Source organism: Corvus cornix, chromosome 13 (assembly GCF_000738735.6).
Source record: "Corvus cornix cornix isolate S_Up_H32 chromosome 13, ASM73873v5, whole genome shotgun sequence".
Lineage (NCBI taxonomy): Eukaryota > Metazoa > Chordata > Aves > Passeriformes > Corvidae > Corvus > Corvus cornix.
Genome location: NC_046343.1, coordinates 14,236,434 through 14,259,287, shown reverse-complemented (window position 1 = coordinate 14,259,287; position 22,854 = coordinate 14,236,434). Strand labels below are relative to the sequence as shown.

Below are 22,854 nucleotides of genomic sequence, written 5' to 3'. Positions count from 1 at the left end.
AAACAATTCCCTGAGGATCAAGTTACTTACTAGTTTCCAAGACTGGAATAGCTGGGTGAAGCTGGCAGCTTTTCCAGCGGGTGGTGGGGATCTGTACCACATTCAGAGGCACCTGCACCTGGGACTGCAGTGGTTTCTCCAATCCCTTTGAATTCCCTGTGACTGTTCAGCATTGAGCCAGTGCACATCAGTAGCAACCCTCAAAGCAGCTTTGGGTGCAAGAAGTCCAACACACCTTAAAGTCTGGGGACAGTGGTGGCCCAGAGACCTTGGCTGAGGTCTGTCTGCAAACAGAGCTTGTGTTCAGACACTTCCCAATACTGTGTGCTTGCTCTGACCCATCAGTACCATGTGAATCAGGAAAACCCTGAACTGACTGACTTTGGTGACAGTGTTGTGGCCTGACAGTGAGCCTGCTCCTGCAAGTTCAGGCTGCCATCACAGGGGCTTCCAGCAGCTCCCTAAATCTCAGCACTGCACACCTTCACCTGCTTTCACCCACCGTTGTTTATCGGTGACACTACACTTCCAGATCTTGAGGTCTGAAGGAGGTGGATACTAAAAGGTTGTGGATGCAGGTGATATTACAGAGCTGATCACTGGGCAAACACTGGAAAGCCACCTTCTCCTTGCTATAAACAGTCAAAGTAGCTAAGCCATGGGTTTTTATGTTAGAAGCAGCACTGCTTATGCAAATTCAGGTTGATAAGCTAAGGATTTGTCTCACTTTGGAGAGGTACCCAAGATAAAATAAAATCCAAAAGTGGTTCTGAAGTAGTGTGAGGCTCATATAGTTGTGTTACAATAGTGGTGGAATAAATGCTAGTGGAGAATCCTTGTCAGGTACTGAGGATGATGAGTAATTTGAGTGGGGGACTTTAAAAGGGGCTCCAAAGCGTGAAAAAAGGATCAGCAGAAAACCACTTACTGCCCTTAAGAATATTACTTCAGCCACTGTTAGACAGTAAAGGGGTTTTGTCTGTCTTTGAAGTCTGAATGCATTTCACAGATTTCTGATCTTTGTGATATAGGTCAAAGAAATTATCAGTCCCAGCTTCTGTCGTATCTAGAATAATGGGAAGAGGTGGGTGCAACATCACAGCAATTCAAGATGTCACTGGTGCCCACATTGATGTTGATAAGCAAAAAGATAAGAATGGAGAGAGAATGATCACTATAAGGTACAGTATCTCAAAATGAAAGTCTTGAGTTAGTCCACAGTGTCATTTATTGAAGAGTTTGTTTGCTTTCTACGGCAGGATCTATTTAGCTTCTTTGTTCTAGAATAGAACATACATTCCTGCTGCCAAGATATGCTGACAGTCGACTTCAGAAATATTCCTTAAGATACACAGAAGTCAAGGAATAACTTGCTGCACTGAACTTACAGTAGACTTACAGATCAGTGTAAGATTGAGGCTACGGAACGTTGTGCGAAGTGAGGTTTCCTTTAGCAAAAGATAAATCTGTTTGTGTTTAATCTAGGGGCGGTACAGAGTCCACGCGATACGCAGTGCAACTCATCAATGCCCTTATTCAAGATCCTGCCAAGGAACTGGAAGACTTGATTCCTAAAACTCATATAAGAACACCTGCTTCGAGTACCAAATCAATCCATGCAAACTTCTCATCTGGAGTCAGCACTGCGACTGCTTCCAACAAGAACTCGTTTCCTCTCGGAGCACCGCCCCTGGTCACATCGCAGTCATCAACACTATCTACTTTCCAGCCTCCTAACAAACTAAACAAGAATGTCCCAGCGAACGTACGCTCATCTTTTCCGGTGTCTCTTCCTCTTGCTTATTCTCACCCTCATTTTGCCTTGCTGGCTGCCCAAACTATGCAACAGATCCGGCACCCTCGCTTACCTATGGCCCAATTTGGAGGAACCTTTTCACCTTCACCGAACACTTGGGGACCATTCCCGGTGAGACCAGTTAACCCTGGCAGCACAAACAGCTCTCCAAAGCATAATAGTTCGAGTCGTGTAGGTAGTCAGAATGGAAACGTTTTGCAGACGGAGTCTCCTGGATTAACAACGTCCAGTTGTCCCGTTACCGTCTCGTCTGTACCTGCTTCCACCCAGCCGCTGTGCGTGACCAGTAACCGGACTCCCTCCTCGGTCAGGAAGCAGCTCTTTGCCTGCGTCCCCAAGACGAGCGCTGCAGCAACAGCCATCTCAACTGTGACGAGCACCTGTAGCACTCTGCCCTCAGCTTCCTCTGCCCCCCCAAACAACGGGCAAGTGCCCACAGCGTTTCTGCCATCTACTGCTCCGCAAGCGCAGCATTCCGCCCTGAAAGCGGACTCGTTCTCGGCTGTCTCAGCACCCAAGGAGAAGGTGTCGACCCCCGAGCAGCCACCCACAAGCACGGGCACACCAGCTTCAGTCGCAAGCAGTTGCAGTGTGTCAGCCAGCAGCAGCTCAGGAGGCACTGAAACGCGCCCAGCGAGCAGCCCCGCACCGCTCAACAACGCCCAAGATGAAATACTGCCAACCAGCATGTCTGAGATCAGCCCTTCCATGTCGATGCCTTTTTCATCCAGCTCAGAAACTGCTCCTTTAAGTTTAGCATCGCCCAGGTCAGTTGTTGCAGATAATCAGGACAACAGTAACTTACCTCAAGTAGCTGTACCAGCACCTCGAGTTACTCACAGGATGCAGTCCAGAGGTTCTTTCTATTCAGTGGTACCAAATGCAAACCTCCATCAAGATCCTCAGTCTATTTTTGTTACGAATCAAGTTCCTTTAACACCTTCTCAAGGTCCACCCGCTGCAGTGCAGCTTTCGTCAGCCATGAACGTTATGAACGGTTCTCAGATGCACATTAACCCAGCAAACAAATCATTGCCTCCTGCCTTTGGGCCAGCAACGCTCTTCAATCACTTTAGTAGTCTTTTTGACAGCAACCAGGTGCCAGCTAACCAAGCATGGGGAGACTGTCCACTCTCTACCCGAGCAGCAGCTGACCCATCTTTCACTGTTCAGTCTACCTTTCTGAGTAACTCTGTGCTAGGACATGTGGAAAACGTCCATCCCGACAACTCCAAGGCTCCTGGTTTCAGGCCACCTTCCCAACGGGTTTCAACTAGTCCTGTAGGTAAGTCATTAAGAGCATGCACTGGACAAAATTATTTCTTCAGCCATTGCACTTTGATCATCATAGTGGTGGAGAAGTAGTCAACAAATGACAGTTGGAGAATGCTCATGTACTGAGGATGGCCTGTTTTTTCCGAGTGCTTTTTAAAATGTTGGTGATTTTTTTTTCTTCAGCTCTTCTAGGCTGTCAGGTGTTGGGAAGATTGCAGGTGTTGCATTGCTTGTCCTCTGTGTGAGACAGGAATGTTCCCACCTGTTTGTAGCGTAGCATCGATTTTAGGGTTTGGGTTGGAATGGAACGCAGTGTAGGGTGACACCAAACCTGAGGACCCCTGGAGGTTCCAGCTGCAGCAGTGACTGCATGCAGGTGTTCCATATTGTATGAGATTCCAGCTTGACTCAGTGAGGGTGAACTCTCTGTGCCTTTTGATTCTTGATATGGCTCTGGGATTTTAATAAGCTTACTTTGTGGAGCTTACTGATGTGCTGCTGCATGGGGTGGTTTATTCAGAAGTTCAATATAGCAGTACTAGCACATCTGGATTTATTTGAATGGGTTAGGAACACTCACGTTGAGCTCCCTGCCCTTGCTGTGCTCTGCCTGCAGGATTTTTGTCTTCTCAGTGCTCAAACTGTGTTGCAAACAGCACTCATTTGGTTGGAAGGGACCCTCAAGAGATCTATTCTGTGCCACCCCTTTGTCCTTGCCATGATGACTGGAGTGCCCTGGAGCTGGGTGTCTGGAGAGCCTTGCTCTGGAGTCATCCTTACCCTCACAGTGTGTGTTGGGTATTTGGGCTAAAGCTTCAGGACTTGAATGCTGGGCTGGGACAAGTCAAGTAGTTCAACTTTCAGATTAAAGGAGAAGGGAGCATTTGGAAGATGTGATAGTAAGGAAAGAAGATCTTCAGCATTCCCTTTCCTCTCAGTTGCCTGACAAATGCGCAGGACTTCTACAAACCAGAGCACTTCTCTCTGACTGGGTTTAACCACAAAAGTGGGGGGTGTTTGCTATGACTGTAGTTTTCTTAATTGTTTCATTGGGGCTGTATAGCTCTGCAAAGTGAGGGCACACCTGGAGCTCTGTGCCATGTCCAGTCTCAGCATAGCAAGCAGAACCAGATGTGTAAGATAAAGTAACTGGACCTTGTTCATCAGAGACTGTTAATAAAGAGCTGACAGACCCCCAGCAGGCTCCAGAACCACTTGACAATGGCTCAGCTTTTCCTCTGCAGAGCTCTAAACTGGGGTTGGCTGTTGCTGAAATAATTCTTGGGGAAGGAAACTTACAGCAAATGGGATCTGCTGATTTCCCTGATGATGGCATCCTGCATGTGCAAACATGGCTGACTGGGACTTCCCACAGCACCAATTTTGCTGTTCCCTTATGTTAAGATCATCTGCTTGTAATGGGGGAAAAATTCTTGTATTTCTACTTTATATATCCTTTCATATTTTATATAACCTTAAGTGACTGTAAGTATTTAAAAACCAGTGTAAATCTGTTTCTGCCTTTAGAAAGGTTAGGTAGATAGCCAAGGAGAGCTCGCACAGTTGACTTTGGGGGAGATACGTGTGAAGTTCAAAAATATTTGGACAGAACACACTTCTTCTGAGTGAGGATTTGATTAGGATATTGCAAAGTGAAGAAAAACTGTGAATAGGTAGTGTACTGCTAAAATTGTGCCTGGCAGGAGGCGACTGATTAGTCAGGTCCTTGGTTGATTTGTTTAATGTCATTTTACTTCATGCTATTTTTGATCACCTTTGTTTCAGAACCTAAATGTCCCAGGAGGAGGGGAGTTAGGGGAGCTTGAAGACAAGAGGGTGTTTGGAAGGTGTGATAGAGAGGAAATGAGTGAGTACAGTAGGTTGAGGACTTCTACTGCCTTCCCTCAGAGCCTAAGTGTGGTGTGTCCACCCCTCTCATTCACCAGCTTGTCCCAGGGGAATGGACCTTGTCCTGTGCTCAGCCCCGAGGTCGGTTGAACTGGGGACTTCCATGGCTGTTTCCATAGGGCTTGGTGACAGGGTTCGTGAGATTTTGAGAAGGGGGCAGAAGGGTCAGTCACTGCTCGTGCTCTGGCCAGCAGCAGCACAATGGACAGGGAGCAGCCAGGGCCTGGCCTGGCAGTTCCATGTGATGAGAGGGGTTGGTAATGGCCTCAGAGCAGGTGGACGCCCATCCTCTGATTTCAGCTGTGATTCTACACCTGAGGGGGCAGAGGTTTGCAATTTGTGCCTCTCTTGCACAGTGGGCCCAAGGCAAATTTTTCCACCAATCAACATTTCTAAGGGATCACCTCTAAATTGATTGGGTGAAGATTTAATGTAGTTTGGTTGTGCACTAAACCATCTTTTTCTTAACAAGTTCTCACCTCAGGGTGGAGTTTGGGTAGTCTGCTTTTCCTGCTCATGGGTAAGCTCAGCTGCAGCTTGAGTTTTCTCTGATTCACCAGTTCCTTTGAGGCACAGATGTCTCTGCAGATCTCCTCACTGGCTGTGGATCCCTTCTGGAAATGGCCTATTTGTCTCACATTTTTAGATCTCGTGTCCTGGCAGTTTGCAGTTGAGGGCAGGCTTAGCCCAGCCGTGTGGGGAGGCTGTGGAGAAGACCAAAAAAAAAAAAATCTACTTGTTATTCTGTGCTCTGCATTTTAAGGAGTTTGGGACCTTGCTTCTTAAAAGGGGTCACAAACTTGAAATATGCCAGCTTAGAAAGCAGCACATGAGTGGGGAACTGCAGGAAATGGCTGGACTCTGTTTCACAGAGTGACCAAGTGCTGTGGCCCTTTCTCTAAAGGTGCGGGTAATGTTGCAGTAACCAACATCTGCCTGGCATCTGTGATAGACTGAATTTTGAGCAGAGTTTGTGTGAGATCAATACACTCCTCTCAAAAGCTCAGTTATGCCTTCAGAGCACGATGAGGAGTTTGAGTTCATAGCCCAAGTAACTGCAGAGTATGGTATTGCAGAAGATTAGAAAACCTGATTTTGTTGGTAAGTACACAAATAGGAAGCTCGTTATTGCACTTGGGATTTGGTAAGTTATTGTTCAGAGTAGCCATTTTTAATATCGAGCTAAGCTTTTCATCCACTTTTATGAAAGACAATGTTAAAAAGTGTTCTTTGTGACCTGACTCCTCTGGATTTGTGCATCTCTGGCTGTCATGCTCCCTTCAGCCCATGGAGCATATCCAGCAGTGCTGAAGTGGTCTTGACTGTCCAGTCATTGCACTTTACAAGCTGTGTATCCAAAAGCTGTGTGCCCATCGTCCTCCTGAGCCATCAAAAGACAGCTGGGCATCGCTCTCCTGCAGGAGAGCTGCTTTTGTCACAATCCCTGCCTCTTTCTCTTTTTAGGAACCCAGCTGTGCCCCTGAGTGGCAGCAGCTCTGTTACCCTTCTGTCTGGGGCAGACCGGAGATCTTGTGTGGTTTGCCAGCCAGCTGGCAGTTTGTGTTTCGGTGTATGGTGGAATTGGTCCCCATAGGGGCCTTTTGGCTGCCACGTTTGTGGATTGGCCACAGTGTCCAGTCAGTGGCTCCACAGCAGATGCCCAGGGAGAGCCCTGGGCTGCAGGTGCCACCATCGGCTTGTGCCAGAGCTCTGTGCTGGAGCCCAGCTGCAACACCAGCCAAACTCAGGTCAACCACACTGCAGTCACAGGCACTGGCATCCTCCTCAGAGCCATGGAGTCTGTGCTGTGACAAACCCAGGGAGACTGTCCTCCCATGCTGGGGGTCCCTTGGCTGAGCACCCCATGTTCCAGCAGTGGGGGGGGAAGATGTGTTTCTCCTTGGCTGTAAGGGGGACTTCTCTTTTTAACCTTTGGGCTAGTGAGAAAAGTACCTCCTTCAAATCCAACAAATCACTTCTGTCCATGTGAGCAGGTTGGATCTGGCACTTCTGGAAGGAGTAAATCAGGTTGACTTGGTTGATAATACTGGGGGAGACGACCTGGCTTTCAGGAACTATCCAGGTACTGAAAGGTGCCCCTCTAGTTTCTGACCTAAGGCACTGCCTGGCAGCACTGCTGTTGGTGGTGGGGTGTATGTAGATACAACCTTCAACCTCACTCTGCAGCAATATAGGCTGGTCCTGGTTGTGGTCATTTTGAAATGTTTAAATGGTTTTGAAACTAATCTTGTTTAATAGGCCCTTGAAACTAAACCCTAAACTCAGGTGAACTTACGGCCATGCCCATTTCTGCTTTCAGGTAATAACTTGTGATAAGAGCTTTTACAACGTTTTGGAAAAGTACTTAAAAGCTTTGGCTTATTTAAAAAAACCTGTAATTCACCCTTGCTAGTAATTTTTGTGGGACTTTGAACTCTTTCTTCATCTCTCTCTCTTCCTCTCACACGTCCCTGGAGGAAGCAACCCCCTCCCCTGTGGTGCTGTGCCACGTCAGCCCTGTCTCTGTGGCCACAGCGTGCTCTGACTGATCTCTCCATGAAGGTACCTCTGGGATGGCAAAGCCCATCCTGCAGAGAACTGCTTCCCTGGTGCTGGATTCCCCTGGGACTTTCACAGAGCCCTGTATCCCTGTTGGATTTGTTTGGCTTTTTATAAGCAAAGATCGTGGCCACTCCCAGCTTTCCTGCTCTGCCCTCCCTGCTAAGATCATTTTCTTTCAGTGACCAAAGGGATGGCTGTTTTTGTTAAAACTTGAGGCCAAACCAGAGAGCCTCCAGAAATGCCTCTGCGGTTTCTAAGGGAGAATCGTGCACCTGTAAAATGACCTTACCATGTGCAGATGCCCCCAAAGGTGATGAGATGCTTTAATTATATTTGGAGCACTAGCTTTCTCTGGTGCTTTGAAGCAGGTTCCCAAAGAGAGATATTTAATCAAATTTATGTTTATTTCAGGCTTACCCTCTCTAGATCCATCCAACAGCTCTACAACTTCTTCTTCAGGTCCTTTGACAGGCTTTTCAGCAAACATACAAGGAGCACGGGTTTACCTTCAAGGGCCAGCGCCTGTTGGGACTCCCAGCTTTAACAGACAGCATTTTTCACCACATCCTTGGACAAGCGCAACAAATTCATGTAGGAACTTCATGGGTCTGTCTTAGTTAACTATAAATTCATAGCTATTGTCTTTAGTAGATTTCTAACTTGAGGGGAACTTACCCAGTAATGCACAAAATGCTTTCCAATTGCTTTTAGCAGCTGTGAGGATGGCGTGCAAATCCCAAGCTGTGCTATTTTGTGGGGTTTTTTCCCATGCCACTAGTTCTGGTAGCATTACTAAAGGCACATTTGGGCAAACAAATGAGTCATTGTAGGCTCTCGAGAGGAGAGGGCATGGAGCTGTGGGGGAGTGGAGGTGATTACACCAAGCTAAAGATTCCCCTCTAAGTAGTACGAGTGCAATATTAGGTGAAAATGTCATGTTTGCCATGGTTTGAAGTTATACTTGCCTTTTTTCTTTTTTTTTTTATTTTTTCTTTTTTTTTTTTTTTTTTTTTAATTGGAATCTGGAATTATACTTAAAATGTTCCAAAATCGTTAAGCATCATCCAAGGTAACAGTGGGTTTTCCTCCTAATGGAAAGAACATGGAAGTAGCTTTACAGAAAATATGGGTCTTTGATTCAGAATCTTAGCTAAAGAGGTTTTTCATGTCACTGCATGCAACTTCATTGCCACTCTGAGTTTAAGAATCAAAATGTTTAAATGAGTGCTCAAAGGAAGTTGGATTTCCCAAGGAGAGTCAGTGACACTTCTGAAGTTGGCAGGACTTTATGCTCTTGGGTCACATCTGTGGCTTTGGGAAGCTGTCTGATTTCTCTTCTGCTGGAAGTGGTAGATACCAAAACAAGGCTGTTTCAATATTTATGGTATTTTGGCTGATGTTTTCACCTCTTCCTGAAACTCTTCCATGTTTCTTATTCTTTCTTGTAATTAATTTAGATACACTGCTATGTCATGAGAATGTCGTGATTCTGATGGCTGAAAGCATTTGTGTTATAATGTTGATTTTAGAGTTAAAATAATTCCTAGACAGAATTTCTGTGAAAGACTTGAAGAATGCTTTTAAAAAAGCCTTTAAAACATTTTATCATTTGCTTTGAGATAATATTGGGGAAATAAATGGGATGGCAATTATGCTTGCTATTTTGTGTGTAATTAAGCAAGAGAAATACTCTTTTCAGCAGGTGAATCTCCTATTCCATCAGTTTCCTCAGGATCATCTTCGCCCCTCTCAGCTGCTTCTGCACCTGCTAATTTGGGCCAGCCAAAAACGGGTAACACCAATCAAGATCGAAAGGTGCCCCCTCCCATCGGGACAGAGAGGCTCGCCAGAATCCGGCAGGGAGGCTCCGTCACCCCTACGCCCTTGGGAACCAACTTCACAGCTCCCGTGGGCCACAGCGGCATCTGGTCCTTCGGGGTGAACAGCGTGTCTGGTGAGTGCCTTGTACAGCCCCTGGCAAGGACTGCGTTTGAAAGGAGGGCTGGAGAGGAGGAGGAGTAAGGCTCCACAGTCTGTACTCCCTGTAGTACCTCCTGAGGGGAGAGCTGGCGTCAGTGTGGGAGAGCACAGGTCAGTGGAAACGCTGTGGTTTCCCCTCCTGATGCTCGCCCGGCCTGGATCAGGTCACGGGGCACATGTGAGCCTGAAATGGTGCAGAGACCTCATATGGAGTCCTCTGAATGATTCAGAGCTTAGAGTAAACAATTTCTATCTGTTAAGGGGCCTGTTTCCAGGCCTGACTGTTGGCTCTCTCTGTCCAGGTTTCTCTCTTGTTTTCCACTTACGTTTTACAGTGTCAGCTGAGGTGCAGCTGATGCACTCAGGGACACAGAGCTGTGGATGCTGGGTTTTGCACTGATTTCCTTGTGACTCTTGAACAGTATGGGATAACTTCTGTTCCAGGCAGCCTTGGTTCCCAAAGAATTACTTTGAAACAGCTGAAGTTTTACATTCAGTTTCCTGGTAGTTGGATTTTGTGGAAAGGAGGAAGTGCAACGTTTGAGGTGTAGAGTGTTTCCATTGGTAACTTTCAATACAAACATTTGAGTCCTGCATTTGTTACATGCTTCAGTGAAGCCCTCCCCGCTTTGGTTAACTTGTGTCTCAGCATTGCCATGTCTTTTCAAGAAAAGTTTGTATGTGCTTACAGGTAGTGTTGGGAGCTCTGTTGGATTTTAGGCATTTTGCAGTGGACATGTGGAACTCGCAGTTTGTGGTAGTCCCCATCTTCTCCACCCTTGTCTGGATACCTGAGATCCCTCTGTGGCTGTGTGTTCTCAGGGTGCCTTTGGGTGGACTTAGGTGTGTGCAGCTGCTGAGTTCTACTCGAGTGTCTGCAATGAATTTAATCAGCCATTTTTAATCTCTTTGCAGAAGGCTTGTCGGGTTGGTCTCAGCCTGTCATGGGAAGTCACCCAATGCATCAGCAGCTGTCGGACCCGGGCACGTTTTCTCAGCATCAGCCAATGGAGAGAGATGATTCTGGAATAGTGGCTCCCTCGAATATTTTCCACCAACCTATGCCAAATAGTTTTGTGGATTTTTCTAAAGTAAGTTACAGAGAGTTGGATTTATGAAATGATCCAGGCCTGACTTTGTTGCATCTCCTGTTCTGCCTGTTCACACTGTGTGTGCCTCTGCTGCCACTGCTCGTCACCCCAGTCCTGAACCTTTTTTCCTCCCAGAACTGACCAGAAAAGATGCCCAAGCCTGGAGGCAGATCTAAACAAAGCCAGCGTTTGTAGGTTGCAGATATTCTCTGGTCAGCAGCTGAAGGCCTTCATCACTCTCCAGTGTTTTGTCTCTCTGAAGCTCAGTTGCCTGGAAATGTTTCACAAAGCTTGCTCAGCTCTTGAGGCTGATTACAAGTTTGTTTAATGCTTTCAGCACAAATCATGGCCCCAATACCACCTAGCTTCCTTAGGGAAGTGGCAGGAGGAGAGGACTCCCAGAATATTCAGAAGGAGCCATAGCATGTGCTCTTGGCATCTGATGGCAAAGCAGCAGCCATTCACACACAGGAAAAGAATTCTCCTACTTGCAAAAAACTGCTCTGTAATTTGCTTTTTCTGAACAGGCAGAATTATTTTAGATGGCCATTAAGAATTAGAGAAAAATCTTCAACCCAGAGTGTGTTTGGCTCAGTGCAGCCCTGTGTGCACCGTGGCTGTCCTGAGCTGCAGAGAGGAGGGAGCACTGAGGTCACAGTGTTCAGCTGCTGGCCTGGCTTTGTGGGTTTATATGAAAACTCTGTGGGTGCTGCAGCCTCTGCTAGGTGTAAGTTCAGAAACATGGCTAAGCTGGCTGGAATCTCCAACTCTGAAGTCACTGTTCCATACTCTGCCCTGCTGTTCCCTCACAGTGCTGAGATTCCTGCCATTAGTGGAACATTACCTATGGAGGTGACCTGGCCCTGTCTGCTCCTACAGCCACCCTTCCCCACATCCTTCACCAGTGCTCTCTTGTCCCCTCAGGGCCTGCCCATCTCCATGTACGGCGGCACTCTGATACCCTCACACCCCCAACTGGCAGATGGCCCAGGAGGGCCCCTCTTTAACGGGCTCCATACTCCAGATCCTGCCTGGAATCCCATGATCAAAGTTGTCCAGAACTCAACAGAATGTACTGATGCTCAGCAGGTAGTGTGGCTGCCTTTTCCCTCCTGTGCTTTCCTGGGGCTTTATCCGGTGCTGTGATACTCAGTTTTGGCTGGGTGACACGTTTGGATTTTTCAGTTCTTTGAAACTAGGATTGAGATTGTTTGCATGACTTTTCCCTACTCTGTGTGTGTGTGTGTTCATAAAATATCCACGGCGTTATCAGTACCAAACCTTCCAGGTAAAACGAGCAGCATTTCAAGACTGCTCAGCCAGGTAATGGACTGTTACAAGTGAGAGGGTTTGTATCCATCCTTGCAGGTTGTCAGTCAGACCTTGGCCAGAGCTGGAGAACTCCTGCCTTTGGACAGTCTGGTTGTATTTGGAGGGAAGCCTTATGCTCGCCCTCAGTGGTAAAACACTGTTAAAGGAACCTTTACTTGTTTTTATAATAGATTTGTCTTTTTATTTCTTGCTGTAGATTTGGCCTGGCACCTGGGCACCTCACATTGGAAACATGCATCTCAAGTACGTCAACTGATTTAAGGGGGTCTGTCCTTTTTTAGCCTGGTTTGGGAATCTTTATGACCTTGAAGAACCCTGGGGATTTTTTTCATGTGCCTAACTAAGCGATTTTCTGTGGGCTGTAACAATGGAATCTCAATTGCCCGTTGTATAAGAACAAATTGACTTACCTATACAAACTGATTCTGTTCTCCAGTTAGTTTAGCCACTTCAAACTTAAAAATCAGACAAAACTAGTGCTTTTGGCTAAACACTACTGAATGCTCCTTGTATGCAGCAGAGAACTAGCTGATGACATGATTCCGACCTTTTAGGGTGGTAAATACCTGTATAATTGTTTACAGACTTAAAAGGAAAAGCTGAGTAAATTTCATGTCGTATAGTGGCTCTACTTTATGTAGCCTGTATTAATGTGAAATATTTACCTGAATACTCAATAAAAGGCAAACAGCATTTATAGGTTGTGTGTGAGAATTTTGGAAAGGGCTGTATGTTATTGTCCTCAGTAGCTGCTGCTGCTGTGCCCGGTGATGCATCTCCCCAGAGTGATGTACTGAGCACGTGGGTGCAGTCAGGTTTGGGAGGGTTTGGAGCCACAGATGTCTGCAGAGTCCTTGCCCTTGCCACTTGTGAGCCTTTTATTTGTGTGAACCTGCTTCTGTGTTCTGGTTTTTTCCTTCTGGATTAGTTCTGCTGCTTCTGGCACTTGCAGCAGGTGGTCGCCTGAGAGATCAGGTTTTGATAGGTGAATGCAGGGTTCCTTCATCTGCCCAGAAGAGGATCTTAGAAAAGTGCTTCCCACTAGAGGAAAATGTAATAGATTCAGTTCTAAGCTTCTTGTAATGCTGTAAATCTGCTAAGAGCTCCTCAAGTCCTTTCTGTGAGGAAGAAGAGGATTTTTGCACGCTGCTTAAGATGAACATTAATTCCTGACCCAGTTCTCTACTTTCTGCACTTGGACTGTGCCTATTTCTGCTTTTGCTTCAAAGTGATGCAGTAACTACATGGAATGTTGGATCCATTCCTTAAGCAGAAAACTCCAGTGCACATAGTGTCTAATCTAATGGATCAGTCTCAGACTAGGCAGAGACTTCACCTTCCACCTTCTTCCACCTTATCCAGACAAATCCTTACATGCAGCAGCAGAGTTTCCCCAGAAAAAAGATAAAGAAGTACTGAAAACTCAAACTGCACAAGCAGCATCCAAGTACCACAGGCAAATCAGCCTTGGAAGCACTACTGGATGGTATATTCAGATATTTTTCTTGGTATTTGAGGATGAAATGCAAAAAAAATTTAACTGCTGCTGCCCCACTGGTAGTGCCAACACCAAAGGAGATACAAAGAATCAGTCACAGAAGGGTTTGTGTTGGAAGTGGCCTTAAAGATCACCCAGTCCAACGCCCTGCATGGGCCAGGGACACGTGTCAGCAGCAACTGTATTGAAAACAAGCAGTGTTGTGGTGCCGTAGGTGTGTGCTCTCGGGGCGAGGTGCAGAGGAGGGGTAGGGTGCCTGCTTCTATGGGTTCCTTGGCTGCAGCAAGCAGTGCCACCTCCTCCTGCCCCATCCTGGAGAGCCAGTGTCTCCCCATCCCGGCTGCAGCTCCAGGGGGGGTGGCACAGTCTCTACTCTGTGATACCAGGGGAGAAGACCCAGGATGGGGATGGGAATGGGGCTGGGGCTGTCCCTGGAACAGCCTTGGCCACGTGTAGGCAGCCTATGCATGGGTCCCTTGCTGGGTTCTCCCCTGTGCAGCTCCTTCCCTGGGGACACAGGCACTTGCTCTGGGCACCAGCTCCAAGTGGCCCGAGCAGCCTCCACTGAAGTGGAAAAGGGAACCCCAAAGTTTTGTGGGAAAATCCTGCTTGAAGTTCAGACCATCACTGCCCCACGGGTACTGGAGGGCAGAGGCAGGGACTTGTGCTTCTGGGGAGTGGGCTGGTGGCAGTGCCAGGGGGCTGGTGAGTGCTGTGCTGGTCCCTCAGGGCGGGCTGGCTGGATCCAGGGAAAGCACGGGGGCAACGCCAGAGTTCGTGCCCAGCCGAGTTCACCAGCCCTGGGTGGCAGGGCTGCCCCAGACCTGTCCTCTTTCCCCCTTCTGACGCCCTGGGTCAGCCATTGAGCAGGTCCTTTTCTTTGCTGTCTGTCCTTGGGGAAGCATGTGCCTCATTCCTGAGCTGGGCATGTTTGGGCAGAGCCACATGTGCCCGCCCTGCGGGCACTGGCTCCATCGTGTGCCTTCAATTAAGCGTCTCTGCGGTGAGAGAGCCCAGCCCGGTGCTGTGGGGCTGTGGCAGGCACGGGCTGTGTAAGATGTTTGTGGTGCCGAGCTGGAGCTCCGGGCTCACCCGGCACCTTGGGCAGCAGCTCTGGGCTCCTGGAACCCTGGGCTGCACCCACTGCAGGGAACTGGCGCTCGGCTGCAGGGAGGGAGGGGCAAGGGATGGCAGGGTTGCAGACGTGGCACACAGGCTCTTGCGACCTCAGGACCTCAGGCGTTGCTGGCAGGCAGTTGGAGCATGGGGAGGAGGCAGTGTTTGCCCCAGGTGGACGCTGCACACCCAGCAGGCTGGAGGAGGAGGCGTGCCATCGAACCCAGCTGTTGTCCTCTTGCAGGGAGCAGCAGGTGGCTGGCTGAGACGATGGGAACGGGGTCCCTAGGGTGCCCACAGTGGGATACCCACCCCTTGCTGCTCCACCCTGGAACAGGGCACCGCACTAAACTGTTGCTGCCTGGCCAGCAGGCTGGGGCCTCGCTGTGTGCCCCAGGACTGGCCCTGCCCTCCAGGCAACACAGGAGTGGCCTGTGTTGGCCACCATGGGTAGCCCTTTGGAGGCTGGACACCATGTGCTGCATCTTGCAGAGCTCCAGGAGCCTGAAGGGGAGGAGTAATGTGGGGAGTAGCTGCTGGGCAGGATGGGCGTCACAGGCGCTGCCTTGTGGGAAGCCCCATGGTGGCTCCAGACGTATCCATGAGCCATGGCCGAGCACTGGGTCCCACCCCCTGCTCTGGGCTGAGGTGCTCAGGGGCGGGGGTGGCCAGGGCCAGCAGTGCCTGACAGCCCCCCGCTTTTGGCAGGTACCCGCATCATCTGCGACCGCAAGTTCCTGCTGGAGTGCAAGAATTCACCCGCGGCCAGGACCCCTCCCTGCTGCCTGCCCCAGACCCCCGGTGTCACATCCCTGGCCCAGTCCAGCCTCGTCAAGCTGGAGGAGCTCAAGGAGCGGAATGAGAGCGAAGAGGCCATGCCAGGTGAGCAGCCCAGGGCCGCAGCCCCTGCCCATGGACCACCTTCCAGGGGCATGGGACAAGGCAAGATCCCAACCTAGCCCCAGTTCCAGCTCCTGCCCCCTTTGCCTGCCCATATCTGCCAAGCCAACCCCACCCTAACCCTGGTCCTGTATCCATCCATGCCCTTGCAGATCAAGACCAGTTTGAGATGGACATCTGAGTTTCCATCTCCCCGTCTCCAGGCCATGGCTGGGCCTGTTCCTGGGCCTCGTGGAGGTGCTGGCACCGTGACCAGCTGGCTGCAGCCCTCTCTGTTGCTGGGGATGGACGTGTGACACCTCAGGCTCTAGCACAAGTGGCTGGTGCAATTGCCTAGGAGCTCATGCTTGATCAATAAACACCGTGAAACCCCTGAGCTAACCTGGTGTGTGTCTTTGTCAGGGCTCAGCGGGGTCCTTGCCCCCGGGGAGGGACGGTGAGCAGCACCAGGAGGGTGCAGAGGGTGACACTCAGGTGGGGGTGGTGAAGGCCTGGGGGTCTGTTCTCAGCTGTGGTGGAGGCAGCTGGTGAGACTGCCCCGTGAACATGGGGGGAACAGCACAGTTAACACCTGACTGGGCATGTGTCTGTCCCTGGACCTCCCTGTCCCTGAGGTCACCCAGGTCTCTTGGGTTCCAGACTCAGGTCTGAGCTGTGCCAGAACAGCAGGAACCCAGATGGGAGCCGGGGCTGTGGCTGCAGCACAAACCCTGGTCATGCCAGGGGCTGTTGGCACATTGGCCTCCCCAGCCAGCCTGGACCCCTCCTGCAGCAGGGCTGGGCTCTGGGGCTGCTGTAGGCCCCCCACTGCCAGATGAGGGGCCAAGCTTCGCCAGCCAGTGCAGCAAGGACAGACAGTATCGCCTGCTCCAGCCAACTGCTGCTGATCCTTCCCTTGACATCCTGTTGGGTAAGAGCACCCTGCCAAGGCCCAAGCCCCTTGGCAAGCCTGATGAAGCAGCCACGGCCTCACCCAGCAATTCTATCTCCTGCTGACCCCGGGGAGACGCAGGACCAGTCAGTGCCAGAACCTCAGGCAGACTGTGGGAGAGGGCAGGTTGGTGCTGTTTATTAAACATAATGAATCGCCACTAAAATGTCGCAATGATTAAAATCCCCTTTTCCTGGATGAGGATTGGGAGGCAGAGGGGGTGCCCAGACTCCCTCCAGCAGCAGTGGCCCTGGGCAGGGGCTGCCCCGGTCACAGTCCACAGCCCCGTCCCTGGTGTCAGGGCTCCTCCTGCCCCGGCTCGGTCGCAGTCTCGGTTGCGGGCTCAGCTGTGGGCTCGGATGTGGGCTCGGTGTCAGCGCTGCCGTCTGTTGTCTCTCCGGTGGGCAGGTCCCGCGTCTCAGCGATGAGACGCTTGACGCCCACCATCCACTGGCTCACCTCGTTCACGTGGTCCACCATAAGCGAGCGGTGGATCTCATCAGCTGCATCCCAGTGCTGCTGCTGAAGCTCTGCCAGGACAGGGGACCCCATCAAGGGCACAGAATTCACTGTCGCGCAGGTGCCTCTGCCCCAGGGCCTGCTGCTGGTGCGGATGCAGCCCCCCTTCACCCCATACCTTGCACCAGGAGGCTCATCCTCTTCCTCACTGGTGCCGACAGCTTCCCCTGAGCCCATGCGTCCTCCAGCACTGTCAGCCGCCGCCCGATGTCATTGCACACTTGTTTCTGGAAGCAGAGGTGAGCTGGGAGCGAGGGGATGTGCCCCCACCAGCTCAGGGGAGCCCCCGGGGCAGGGGAGGCTCTCTTCCCCCCTCAGGTCTCCTGGGAACAAGCAGCCCCCGCCTGGCTGCCCCGGCTGCCGCCCCTCCTGCACGGCGGGGTCAGAGGTGGCGGGAGGGGCCGCGACCTTACCTGCACCGTGGCCCGGCAGGCGTCCAGGGCTGCCCGCAGCGGGGCGAGGACGGTGTCGGCGGACACGCTGCACTCCTCCTGCTCCGGGCACGCCGCGCTCGGCCGGCCCTCGGCCCGCGGGGCAGCGCCGACAGCACCCTGCGGGGGCGGCCCCAGAGCCCGGGGGGGCGGCGCTGCGGGGTCGGAGGGGGCACTGGGCGGGTCCGGGGGGGCACCTGCGGGGCAGAGGCGGTGATGCCGAGCCCGTCAGCTCGGAATCAGCTGGCACCGGGCCCCGCAGAAGGGGGGCCCAGAGCCCCGGCTCCGCTGACCCCAGCACCGCGGCTGGGGGGGCCGGGCCGCAGGTCCCCGCGGATCCAGGCGGGGAGCGGCCCCTGGGGCCGGGCAGGGTGGAGGGGCTGGCGGGGGCTCGGCGGTGCTGACCTGGGAGTGCCCCCGCAGGCGGGGGGGCAGCCCGGCGGGTGAGCGGGGTCCGGCGGGAGCCCCCGGCTTGCGCCTGCAGCCCGTACGAGAACTGGGGGGGGTCGTTCCAGCCGCGCTCCTGGTTCCCTGCAGCGGTGAAGGGCGCGGTGAGACCGAGGGGCCCCCGCCCCGGGCGGGACCCCCGGCACGTCCCTCCCGGCGCTCCTCACACCCGGTATTGCCCTGGCGTCCCCGACACACGGGCCCCCGGCGGAGCCGATCCCCGGGCGCGGCCCCGCGGGTCCCTCCCGGGCAGAGCCGCACTGTCCCGCTACCGGGACCCCCCACCACGCACCGGAAGCGCCGCGCGCGCGCCCCGCGCCCCCTCACCCGGCTTCACGTAGGACTCCGCCATCCCGCCACGTCACGCCCGGGCCCGCCCCTTCCGGCCGCTGGGGCGGGGAGGGGCGGGGCCGGGCGCGTCCCCGCCCCGCCGGGGGCCGCGCTCGGGGCCGGAGGCGGGGCCGGGGCCGGGGTTGGGGTCCGGGGCTCCTCCCGGCGGCCCCAGCCCCGGCCCCGGCCCGGCCCGGCCCGCTACGGGCTGTGCAGGAGGGCCCGCCGGAGGCGGAACACCTCCAGGAAGGAGAGGAGCCCCCGCTTGCGGGCCCCGGCCCCCGCCCCGCCGCCGCCCCCCCCGCCTTGGCCGCCCCGCGGGCAGCGTCCCCCGCGGCCTCCGGCCCGGCCCGGCCCCGGCCAGCCGCGCTCTTCGCCTTCGCCCCCGGTGCGGCGGCCACGAGGCACTTCTGGTACTGCACCTGCGGGGACACGAGAGGCAGCGTGGGGGGGACTCCGCACCGGGGTCACCCCCGCCCGCCCCAGGGCCGGGCGTCTCCAGCCGCCGGTGCTCACCATGCAGGCGGCCTGCACTGCCTCCGAGATGGTGCCCGCGTCGGGCTCGCACCAGAAGGCCGCGCACTGGAAGCGTCGCCCCGTGTCCACGATGAGCGCGAAGGTGTGCGCGTCCCGGCCCACCCCCAGGAAGGTCACGTACCGCACCTGGCACTCCCAGATGTGCGCCGCCTCCTCGGGCTCCTGCGGGGACCCCGCGGGCCCATCCACCCCTGGCCGCCGCCCGGGCGGCCCTGTCGCGCCCCAGGTCCGCTGTCCGGGAGGCAGCGCCGTGCCCGCTCCGGCCACAGCCCCCTGTGCCCTCCCCACCTGCGCCGGGTGCACCCTCATGGCCGTGTCGGACACGTAGATGAGGGACGGCGTCCAGTTCTCCCGCCCAGGGCGCCTCGTCAGCTTCTCGATGGCCTCGTTCAACACATCCATCCCTGGGGAGAGGGACACCCCATCCCATCGGCCCCGGCTGCGGCCATGGGTGTGGGCAGGGCTCCTCCAGGGCTGCCCGGCCGCCCCACTGCACGGGGGAGCTTTCTGGGCGTCCCCCAGCTACGGGGGAGCAGCGGCGCTTACCCATGGCCCTGGGCACGGGCAGGCTGCCGATGTACAGCGCCTCGTAGGTCTGCATCGACTGCCTCACCGCTTCTAGGATATCCACTGCCAGGACGGGAGAGGTGGGGCTACTGCTGTGTCCCCTGCTGTGTGCCCCCATACCCAAGGACCCCGGGGAAACAGCCGGACAAGCCAGAGGGTTCTGGCTCAAAGACGGACTGTGGGCAGGGGGAGCAGCCGGCAGTGCTTGGGGACAGTACCTTGCAGTGGCAGGTCCTCGGCGGAGATGGGCTCCAGCGTGGCGGCGCGTGGCAGCCTGCTGCTCGCTACGGCTCGCTCGGCCACGATCTGCAAGAGACGGGGGTCCCGGTGCCTCGCCTCACCCCCGAGACCCCCAGGCCATGCTCACACCCTCCGGGGCCCCTGCATCCCACCTTGGAGCACATCTCATGCAGAGCCTTGGCGATGCCCTTGGCAGGCACATTGCAGTGAAACACGTGACACTTGAGCACGCAGGTGTCCTTATCACTGGCCACAAAGGCGAAGTCTCTGCAAGGCCACGAGCAAGTCAGTGAGACCCCGACAGGGCAGCCCCTGCCTGTACTTTCCCCCAGCCCCGTGCCCCCTTACCTGTCCCTGCAGCCGTGGCAGCAGTCGGGAGGGAGGAGAAGGGACAGGTCACTGCTGGGGTGCCTCCCCCCAAGTGAGCAGAGCCACTCCCCTGGCCCCTAGCTCTGCCCTAGCCCCTGGCACCTGCCGTTGTTGCAGCCAACACCCCAGACACGGATGTTGAGGATGGGCTGGCGATGGATGAGGCTGCGGTCGAGGGGGTCCACCAGGCTCATGGTGTCCTTCTTCAGAATCATCACTAGGTCCTGGCCCTGCAGAGGGGCAGTGGTTCCCGCAGCCTGGCAGACAGCCTGGGCATCCCCAGCACCCAAGCCCTGTGTAGGCAAACCCCTGTCCCCCCAGCCTACTCTGCCCCAACTGGGGAGGTCAGCCCTGTTCCTCCCCTGCCCTTCCCAGCTACCATTCCCATACTCACCCTGGCACCCTGGCACTGTTCCCAAGGAATAGCCCTGTCAGACCCACCTGCTCTACACCTGGGACCATCGGATGGATGCTCTGTGTGGAGAGTTGACTCTACCACCAGCACTGGTCCCTGCTCCCCTCCAGCACAGTCCAGTCTCAGCAAGGGACCCTGCCTGGCAGCACCATTCCAGGCTCTTACCTCACCCTGGTTCTCCGCAGAGCTCTGGCCCTTGCTGTTGGAGAGCTGCTGGATGCAGTTGTTGACGGCGATGCTGCTCTTGCCAGGTGCCAGGTCCTCCTCGGGGATCTCCACCCAGCCCAAAGAGCGGACAGCAAAGCACTGAGCAGAGACACAGGGAGCTCCAGTGCCACTGGCACAGCCACCTTCGCCCTGCACCGCTCACCGTGCCAGAGTGGTCACCCCTGCTCTGGCTCCCATCCACATCCCTGCCAGCTGCCACCCTCCTCCTCTTCTGCCAGCACAGCCCACGATGCAGCAGTGAAGCTGGCGGGTGCGGTACCTTGGAGCCGGGCTCTGCGCTGTGCTGGAAGTCATCTCCGTGCCAGGACAGTGAGTGCCTGCAGAGGGATGGGGCAGTGAGGGGAAGCTCCCTCTGCGTGCTCCTGCAGCACCCAGGGAAGCATCAGGATGCCCTGGAACCAGCAGACCCCCATGCCACCAGCTGGGAAGCATCCCTTGGGGGTGCCCAGCATGGTCCTGCTGGTTTCAGCATGGGTGGCTACTCTGGGGGGGGAGCACCAGGGCCCAGCACCCAGCGCTGGTCAAGGATCAACAGTACCCCACAAACAAGCCAGCAAAGCACAAGGATAGCCCTACCTCCGGGACAGCGAAGCCATGGGGCTGGGAATGGGCCTGTCCTTTGCTGAGTGCTTTGCTGCAGGGGCCTGACATTCCTGGGAGAGAAGAGGAAAGGGGTGACAGCTGCAAGAGAAGCAGTCTGGAGGCACCAGGTAGGAGCCCTCCCTCCCAGGACAGCAGCAAGCTTGTGAGCATCTTGGGTAGTCAAGATGAATCCAACCAGGAGGAGCCGCAGGATGGGGCCCACCAGAACCTTTCAGAGGGCTTAACCCCAGACATGAATGGGCTGAGCAGGACTTCAGGGTGACACAGACAGGGTGCTCCAAGGGGAGGCTGGACCAGTCATGCCCAGAGGGCCCTTCAGCAGGCTTCTGCCAGGGGTGGAATCCAACAACAGCCCTCACACCCTTGCCCACATTCCGTACCCTTCCCTGGAGCGTTTCCTCTCCATCAGCCTCTGTGTGCCCTCCTGGGCTAGTGGTGCGTGCAGGGTGCTGCCACTGTGTCGTGCCTGTTGGCACATGCCAGTAATAGGTACCCAGAGAGTCACAGATTTTCCTCCAGCCTGGGGGGAGGTCAGGGTCTGTCTCCAGGCTCTGGTCGCTCCAGAGGTTGTCTGTGCAGAGAGAGAGCGTGTGAGATACTGGGTGGGGAGGAAGATCCCCCAGCTGCCCTGAGGAGCCAACAGCTTTGCCCAGCAGCGAAAGGGTCCTGCGGTGGCCTCTGGGTGCGTGGCTGGGCTCATGGGCCAGGAGAGGAGCCTGGCGAGGGAACGTGGCACGATGCCAGCGAGGCTGCGGCGGTGGCAGACCCCCAGTGCAGGGAACTGCCTCGCTGGCTCCTGGGGGGAGAGCGGAACCCCGGTGGGGCACAGAGGCCAGGGCCCACGGCCTCCAGCCCAGTGCTCCCCTGCCCTCGGCCGGGAAAGGCGCCGGGACAGACCCGGGCTCCGGGCAGACGATTGTGCCCGGGGGCTGCAGCCGGAGGGAGGGCAGCCGTGGCCCCCTCTCCCCCAGCCCTGCGCGGGCACCGACTCGAGCCCGTGGCGCAGCGCGGCCGAAGCGAGCCCGGGCCCGCGGGGGCGGCGCGCTCCGTCCGGCCGGGGCTGTGGGGCTGGGCGGGGGTCCCGGGGGATGGAAGTCCCGGGCATGGGAGGGTGGGGGTGCTCTGGGGGTGGGGGGACCTGGATATGGAGCTGGCCCCGGAGTGGGTGGGCTCCCGGCGACCTTGGCGGGGGGGGAAGCGGCGGGGCCGGGCCGGGCCCCGATCAGCACCGCGGACAGCGCCGGGCGCGGCCGCCGCTCCCACCCTCGGGGCCCCGCCCCGCAACCCGACCCCGGCCCCGCAACCCGACCCCGGCCCCGCAACCCGACCCCGGCCCCGCAACCCGGCACCGGCCCCGCAACTCGTCCCCGGTCCTGCAACCCGCCCCTGACCCCTCAGGCTGTGCCCGTGCCCGCCCTGCCCGCCGCGCTGACCGTCGCAGTTGACCAGGACGATGGCCAGCATGTAATCCTTGCCCAGCATGGCCCCGCCGCCCGCCCGGCGCGGCGCCCCCGCCGCCGCCTGCCCAGGCCCGGACCCCGCGGCGGCTGCGGCGGGAGGGTGGGGCCGGGGCGGGCCGGGGGCGGGGCTGGAGAGAGCCGGGGGGGCGCGGGGGGATCGCCCGGACGGAGCTGGGGAAGGGGCGGGGTTGTCCGGGGCCCTTGGGGTGTGTCTCGGGGCAGAAAATTGGACCCTGCGGAGGGAAGGGGCTTTTGGGGCTGGAAAGGAGGTTCCTGAGTGCGACAGACAGCAGAGCCAG

At 55.3% G+C, this 22,854-nt stretch overlaps 3 protein-coding genes across 14 annotated transcripts in view; 1 reads left to right on the top strand and 2 right to left on the bottom strand.

The window, feature by feature from the left end:
• Positions 1-15,859, top strand: part of LOC104693513 (ankyrin repeat and KH domain-containing protein 1) — a 101,158-nt gene extending 85,299 nt beyond the window's left edge. For 2 of the 12 annotated variants that reach the window (XM_039559338.1, XM_039559350.1), the window contains 8 exons: positions 1,032-1,181; positions 1,486-3,101; positions 7,973-8,167; positions 9,261-9,515; positions 10,457-10,632; positions 11,557-11,721; positions 15,287-15,460; positions 15,631-15,854. In XM_039559338.1, coding sequence (XP_039415272.1) covers positions 1,032-1,181; positions 1,486-3,101; positions 7,973-8,167; positions 9,261-9,515; positions 10,457-10,632; positions 11,557-11,721; positions 15,287-15,460; positions 15,631-15,774 — 2,875 coding nt within the window. In that variant the 3' untranslated portion in view covers positions 15,775-15,854. Of the gene's footprint in view, positions 1-1,031; positions 1,182-1,485; positions 3,102-7,972; positions 8,168-9,260; positions 9,516-10,456; positions 10,633-11,556; positions 11,722-12,160; positions 12,679-15,286; positions 15,461-15,630 lie in introns of those variants that run through there. The other 10 variants (XM_039559345.1, XM_039559344.1, XM_039559343.1 and 7 more) reach the window with 10 other exon arrangements.
• Positions 15,860-16,520: 661 nt separating this feature from the next.
• Positions 16,521-18,222, bottom strand: SRA1 (steroid receptor RNA activator 1). The gene is made up of 5 exons (XM_039559588.1): positions 18,134-18,222; positions 17,765-17,890; positions 17,342-17,556; positions 17,047-17,155; positions 16,521-16,939 (listed from the first exon to the last, which is right to left on the bottom strand). The coding sequence occupies exons 1-5, from the start codon at positions 18,156-18,158 to the stop codon at positions 16,707-16,709; spliced, it is 708 nt and encodes a 235-aa protein (XP_039415522.1). The 5' UTR covers positions 18,159-18,222; the 3' UTR covers positions 16,521-16,706.
• A 99-nt stretch (positions 18,223-18,321) lies between these two features.
• On the bottom strand, positions 18,322-22,634 carry APBB3 (amyloid beta precursor protein binding family B member 3). Its single transcript, XM_039559941.1, is given in 13 exon segments — positions 18,322-18,438; positions 18,441-18,558; positions 18,653-19,077; positions 19,220-19,303; positions 19,459-19,546; positions 19,633-19,747; positions 19,829-19,834; positions 19,952-20,079; positions 20,430-20,570; positions 20,752-20,809; positions 21,069-21,145; positions 21,476-21,666; positions 22,529-22,634. Coding segments are annotated over 13 exon segments (1,581 nt in total). The 5' UTR covers positions 22,578-22,634; the 3' UTR covers positions 18,322-18,337.
• Positions 22,635-22,854: the final 220 nt, after the last annotated feature.